This window comes from Zophobas morio, unplaced genomic scaffold (assembly GCF_036711695.1).
Source record: "Zophobas morio isolate AGI-343-1 ecotype UQ-CSIRO unplaced genomic scaffold, CSIRO_AGI_Zmor_V1 ptg000093l, whole genome shotgun sequence".
NCBI classification, from domain to species: Eukaryota; Metazoa; Arthropoda; class Insecta; order Coleoptera; family Tenebrionidae; genus Zophobas; species Zophobas morio.
This window is the reverse complement of record NW_026972198.1, coordinates 293707-299998: the sequence shown is the minus strand read 5'-3', so window position 1 is coordinate 299998 and position 6292 is coordinate 293707. Positions and strand designations below refer to the sequence as shown.

The 6292-nt window shown below is 34.1% G+C and overlaps 1 protein-coding gene and 1 long non-coding RNA gene across 3 annotated transcripts; one reads left to right on the top strand and one right to left on the bottom strand.

Moving 5' to 3' along the window:
* On the bottom strand, window positions 1-2236 carry LOC135144317 (uncharacterized). Of its 2 annotated transcripts, none has more exons than XM_064076338.1 (7): window positions 2162-2236; window positions 1919-2008; window positions 836-931; window positions 671-773; window positions 416-612; window positions 158-362; window positions 1-86 (listed from the first exon to the last, which is right to left on the bottom strand). In XM_064076338.1, the coding sequence occupies exons 3-7, from the start codon at window positions 914-916 to the stop codon at window positions 34-36; spliced, it is 639 nt and encodes a 212-aa protein (XP_063932408.1). In that variant the 5' UTR covers window positions 917-931; window positions 1919-2008; window positions 2162-2236; the 3' UTR covers window positions 1-33. The 2 variants fall into 2 exon arrangements, with proteins under 2 accessions (XP_063932408.1, XP_063932409.1); XM_064076339.1 differs by having other exon boundaries at window positions 158-359.
* A 929-nt stretch (window positions 2237-3165) lies between these two features.
* On the top strand, window positions 3166-4080 carry LOC135144308 (uncharacterized). Its single transcript, XR_010283079.1, has 6 exons — window positions 3166-3209; window positions 3275-3423; window positions 3476-3537; window positions 3592-3710; window positions 3786-3910; window positions 3964-4080. It is a non-coding gene; the product is annotated as an uncharacterized LOC135144308 (long non-coding RNA).
* Window positions 4081-6292: the final 2212 nt, after the last annotated feature.

The window sequence follows — 6292 nt, the reverse complement described above, 5'->3', positions numbered from 1 at the left end:
CTTAACAAAGACAATACTAATATTCTGCCAAACTCACATATACTGAGTTCCATACTGAGATTGAAATTGATGTACCTGCTGCCCAGCTGGGAAAGGTTTATACAATAAGTTAAACTTAAAAAGTCCACTACTAACAAAAACTATGATTATAACAAACCATTAAAATTTTGAGAATGTATATTTTGCGGAATCTGGTGGTTGCCAGGCTCGAGTTGTGGCTGTGGAACGAGTTGATACGGCTGTTGTTGCTGAAACATATCCTGAGGAGCAAACTGGTAGTAATAATACGGGTCGGAGCCCATGCCCGTGGGAACAGTAGCACCAGGCATTGTAATAGCAGACTGGTGGTGGAGCGCCTCCTCCTTAAACATTTTTAACAATACATTTTTAAAAAAGCATATCAAAAAATAATTACAGCTCTCTTAGCTTTGATATCATCACGAGGCACAATATCTATCAAAAAATCATACATATCGCATCTCGTTACAGCCGTGCCTATATCAATTTTTTGTAAAGTGCGTCTTTTGTTTTCCTCAGTGTGGGCCCAAGCCCGAAGTGAGAGCTCGCAAATAAAAATTTCTAAAGCTTTTGAAAACAATATTGGAGCTTCGGCTAATAAAATTTGTTAAAGGTGAATCGGACCACCAATGATGGATGAGGTAGTAAAAACCTGAGATCATTTTAACATTTTCATCTAACTTCATTATTTTCTTAATTCTTGCCAGAGGAAGAATTTGGTTTTTAAAATCACAGACTCCTTGTACTTCTGCAAGCTAATAAGTTTAATGCCTAAAGTTTCAAAAATTTAGTAGTAAAAACTACAAGAAAACCAAACTTGATTGCTCCAAAACTGACGAAGCTGGTTTTGGGTAGTCGACTGTACAACTTGGGCAGGTAAAGGAAAGTGGTTGTCCATGTCAAATATTTTTTTCTAGTCAATAAAAATTAAGTTAAAGACAAGATTGCAATAAAATTTTGGACAAAATGTATATATATCTATATATATATTTAGAGCTCAAAAAAGACCCCGGAAGCCGAAAACTGGTCAATGGGATAAAATAGCCCACAAAGATGCCTGAAGTGTGCGACGACGAGAATAAAACAACAAATGGCAACAAAAGTAGGCGAGCCAATCACAAATAGGTGCACCCACACTAAGCAAAGAGCTGTTATTCGAGTCTCTTAAATGTCAGAACCACCGCATTTTAAACAAATTATAAAACGGAACGGAAATGTAAATTAAGATATCTAAAGCAACTTAAAACTATTTATATTTACAATAGTAGAAAAATATAACAAAAAGTTGTTATAAAAACAAAATATAGGGAGTACACTGCAGTCAAGTAAATGCTCTTTTCGACGGACAATTACTTTTAAAAAGAAATGCCTCTCATTTAGTTTTTAATACGACCAGCGAGTAATAAAGGTTTGCCACGGTTACACGCACTGTGACAAGCTTGTTTAATACGTGCAGAAGTTTATGCAAACTTATCCTTTAAGTTCACGCGCATACATATTTTTTTAAAAGACCACTTTTAGAAGAATTTGTTTTAACCTCTAAAGTAACTGTAAATATAACCGTTAAAGCGGTTTTTAATATAAGGGATAGTCAAAAAACACAAACTGTTACTATTTTAAGATAGTATAGTTTTTTTTACAAGTATAAGGGTATTGATAAGGAAAAAAAAATTTCTATTGAAAATACACTTAAAAAGAATGAGTTAAACCAAAATAATAGAGATAATACTTAAAAGTGGGGGTGCAGGGGAGCAGTCAAAGTTAATATATGCACAAACGAAACGGTTAAAAAGACTAGAAATAAAAAACTAAATTAAAAACTAAAGGCAATATGTTAAAAAAATTCTTTTGATGAAACTGACGAAAGGTTTGAAAATATTATTTAAGAGGCAGATGTTACCTCTTGAGTTGTATTTTACAGTAAAACTTTTGGCAAACGTCCTTCTTTAAGGTTTAACACACCAATATTTTGCGAGGCATAGAAAATATACTAAGCATAAATATGTCGAAAAATTTAATTCGCAAAAGAAAGTCCTGTCCGTAACTTTTATAAATTAAACCTCCAGGTTAAATTTTTTTTAAGAGACAGAATAGTTTTAATAGAATAGAAATTATAGAGAACAGTTAAAGTAGTAAATAATACTTCATATACGTCGTTCTGTTGTTATAAAAGCAGTTATTGCCATTTCTATTACTCTGAACACCTTTCTCAAATCTTTTAAACAGCGAAAAAACCTTTGGGTTGCTATAATGTTACTATTGCAAGTAGGCTAGCTTACGACGTCGCAGTAAATTCTTTTTAGGGGTTTAGGACTCAAAAGGGACAAAATCTTTAACTTATATATTCAAGTTGTGTAAATATTTTCTACTTTAATATGTGATCCCGGCCGGTGTACTTCATTGCCTACGTCGACTTATGTGTTTATAGTGTTATAATCTAAGAAAATACAACAATATTCTATGAAACTAAAAGCGCAAAACTAAACGGAATTAGAGTAATAGAAACTCAGAAACTTAATAAGAATAATAAATAAAGCAAGCTAAGGACTAAAATAAAAATTAAGCATATAATATAACAGAACAACTAAGAGTTAAAGCAAAACAGTTAAGAAAAAAAAGTAAAACAGCGCTTTGTTGCATAGAATACAAAACCTAAAACGCTCCCACCGGGTACCCGGACAATATAAGTCCGCGTGCCTGTTAAATTAGGTGTAAAGTATAGATCTTTGAGAGGACTATAACATATACACTGGAATTTATTACACCCAGTATCATTCCTGTAAAAAGTATTTTTGCAGACTTTTTCAAAGATGCTTCAGCTTTAAAAATATTACAGCAAAGGCATATTAATATAATAATTTTATTAACATAACCAATATAATTAAGAGTCATATGTTTTCAAGAGAATATGGTCTAGTTCTAAAAGTTAGCAACATTATCACGTTTCACTTAAAGATCAAATTTCAAATTGGTTGTAACAACATAAAAAACTTATGTCTACTAGCACTCTCTCTTTAAAAATATATGTATATATATTTCTTAAAAACAAACTTTACAACTTGGAGTGTTTTTTAATAAACCACTTAATGAGTGGTGGTTTTTTGGGATTACACACGAAATAGGAGATTCTACTTTGAAACAGGTTGAACACACTGGCGCGTTCTGTGCACCTTCTGAAGCGATATCAGATGGTAAAGGCCTACTTAAGGTGTAGGATTACGCTTGTCAACAATCTTTTTTTTGTGTTTTTTAAAAGGTATTAATTCTTGCTTGTCTTTAAAAAAAATTTTGGGTTTTCGTTCTGTTGAGCGCTATACAAATCATTTTTTTCCAAACTTTGCATGCGTGAAAGCGAAAAAATTAAAATTCCTATAGACAAGTCCTTTGTATGCATAGAATACCCTGGTTTGTCCAAAAAAATTAAATTTTTTGGTTATATTATAAAATATATTAATAGGCAAAGTTAATAATGTTGAAGCTGCTTTATTAACTTTGGGCGGCAAGGAAAAAATTTTAAAAGTAATCTTTGCTCATTAGCTAATAACCGACATAGTATTTTTAATAATACTGCAGTGTATACGAAGTAGTTCAGAAAATTTGGTTTTAAATTTTGATAGCGACTCAATCTCTCAAGGGGTTTCAAGTGTTTCTGATAAAAAACTTCAATTGTTAGTGAAGGTTTTATATAATCGGTTAAAGTTCATATAAATTCTTATGCTATTAAAAAGCTAACGCATATTGTTTTCATTACTTTTTTTTATTGACAGAAAAAGTAAGGAGTACCAAATCTTTTTTCTGGGCGTGATTGAAAAATGTTATTATTTCGCGGACATATTTGATTTCCATCAGGCACCGAAAAATATAGTAGTGCCTAAAACCCCTCACCCTCTTGGTGGAAGTTTAAGTGGATTTAATTTTATAATGTGTTCAGTTTTTTTTGTCTAGATGACTCAGCCTGGCAAATTAGGGAACTTGTGGCCCCGTATGTAAACGCGTTTCCCTCTGCAAGCTACCTCATCTTTCATTCTTTTATTTTAATTCTCTAATTTTTTTTATCTTTTAGGTTTTTATCCTGATAAGAGACCAGTAGATCTTTTAAAGCTGTAAGTTGTTTAATATCTTATCATATTAAAGATTTAAGGATTTAAGGCAACTGTTTCTCAGTTTACTTATTAGTAATGAGTTATAAAGTTTTAAAAATTTCCGTATAACTATTTTTTTTTATGGTGAAGAAATGGTGAAGGAAATAATACTGCCCGTGTAAGTAACTTAAACTTTTTAGGTGTGTATTATTATTATTTCTCTGTTTTTAAAATAGTTGCTTCAACGAAAAAAACTCTTAGCTACCAAAGCTATTATTATAGATGGCAGTTCCCCCTCACCCACCGTTCCTCCAGCCAATCTTCCGTTTGCCCAAAAAGAACAAGTCGATCTTGTGCGAGAAGTCCCTTTTATAAATTATCAAGTTTGTAAATTTTTTACTTGTCTTTATTAGTTGTTTGAAAAACGTCCAATATGGAGCAGGAAGGCACTAAAGACGCAGTTGCCGACTGCAATCCTTGCTAACTTTAACAAGTTGATTATTTAGTATCCCATTTAAAAGTAGCTCACCAAGTTTGCTAATTAGTGTTTTACCGTATATCGCCTATTTTGTCACTTCTGGCCCCTGGCGTAATCTCTGGATCAGATACAACTGCGACCCTAAAGACGAGAGCAATAAAGGCCTCCGCATGTGCTTTATTTATTGTTATTTCAATAAAAAAAAAATTTCCATACCGATAACTTCAGTTATCAGAGTTTTGATTTTCGATTTCCACATCAAAACCAAGAGTTGAAAAGCCTGACAGATAACTTAAACTTGTAAATTCTTTATTAAGTAAAATATTAACGAGACAGTAAGTTGCAGTTCACTTATGAGGGGTCCAGAGAAGACGGGATCCTACAAATTTTGTTTGAGGGAGCCTCCACATAAGCGTCAGGTTTTTTCTTACATTGCCTCAAATACCCTTATCGGATCCCTTTTGCTTACAAGTCCGTTTACCAACTTGTTGACATCCATGACGTCGCCATTCAGCGTATTTTGGCAGAAGCTGCATATCCCAGCGTCTATGACGTTAGAGGGAGCCATGCTTTACAAGTTAACCTCTGCTATTATCCTTATATTTTTTAGAAAAAGTACGGCTGGTTTTGCCAAGAGACTCTAAACTTGGTCAGACAGAAAATGAAAAATATATTCGAGTATTCTTTCCGAAGTATGTTTATTTATCTTTGGTCCTGTTGGCTACCGCTTCACAATTCCGTATTTGTGTTGTAGAGGATGAAGGTTATAGCACTATAACCGGAGAGGTTTTTATAAAATATCTAATCCGAGGAGGGTGCAGACTTACAATTCGCATAACAGACTTCTCAACAAGCAGAAAACGACGTGTTGAAGTCACTGTTTTCGGAATCCTGTCATGAAGGAAAAGGTCCCTATTATTCTCTGCTTAACTGAATTAATGGGTTTGGAAGGTCGTCGTATGGCTTAGATCTAAACGTTTTTGGTCAACCCTTATCCAGTTTGCTGACATCCATTCCATCTGACGAAGAGGTCTTTAACCTTTTTAAAGAAGACCAAGACAGCAATGGCGAGAGAGTCTTCGAACAAAATATATAAGCGCTTAAATATATAATATAATGGGGTTAAGGTGTTTTGGTTTCCTATATCTCTTTTGTTGATCCTTTTTTTTGTTCAAAGACAGAGATAATTTGAACTTTTGTGAGGTTTCGAAGGGCGTAAAAATCACAGCAGACAATATTAATGTATGTAGGAATAGACTAAAACTGACCGAGCGACTTGTTGCGCTGCCCGCGTAACCGCTGTTCGTGCATCGGTTCATATGCAAACTGTGCGTCTTTTGCGGTGGCACGCCACCGACGAAGCAAAACGTACTAGAGTTGCTCCCTCCAAACACTTTTCCTAGCCTTAAGCATGTAAAGGCCTGGGATCCCGCATTTTTCACAAAGTTGATAGAGTCTAGCATGCAATGTTGGTTAATGACTCTAGGAGACCTCGGATTCTGTACCCGGGGCCACGGATTGTCAGGTGTCTAGACCCACTCTACTACGCTATCGTTCGTACCTTCGGGACAGTCTCAGATACCCATTAGAAGGGAGCTTTAGTGTCACTTGTTTCTTATACCTCAACTAAGCAGTCTGCACTCGAAGATACTGAGCAGTTGTAAAAGTTTTCAAATTTTATAAATTTATAAAAATAAACGTTTGGGAATTACAT

Excerpts from the sequence above, each read along its gene's own strand:
- LOC135144317 (XM_064076338.1), bottom strand. The coding sequence starts at position 916 with ATGGACAACCACTTTCCTTTACCTGCCCAAGTTGTACAGTCGACTACC. Across the intron at positions 774-835 it reads GTCAGTTTTGGAGCAATCAA|CTTGCAGAAGTACAAGGAGT; the intron begins GTTTGGTTTTCT and ends TAAACTTATTAG. Across the intron at positions 87-157 it reads ACATTCTCAAAATTTTAATG|CTGGGCAGCAGGTACATCAA; the intron begins GTTTGTTATAAT and ends AACCTTTCCCAG.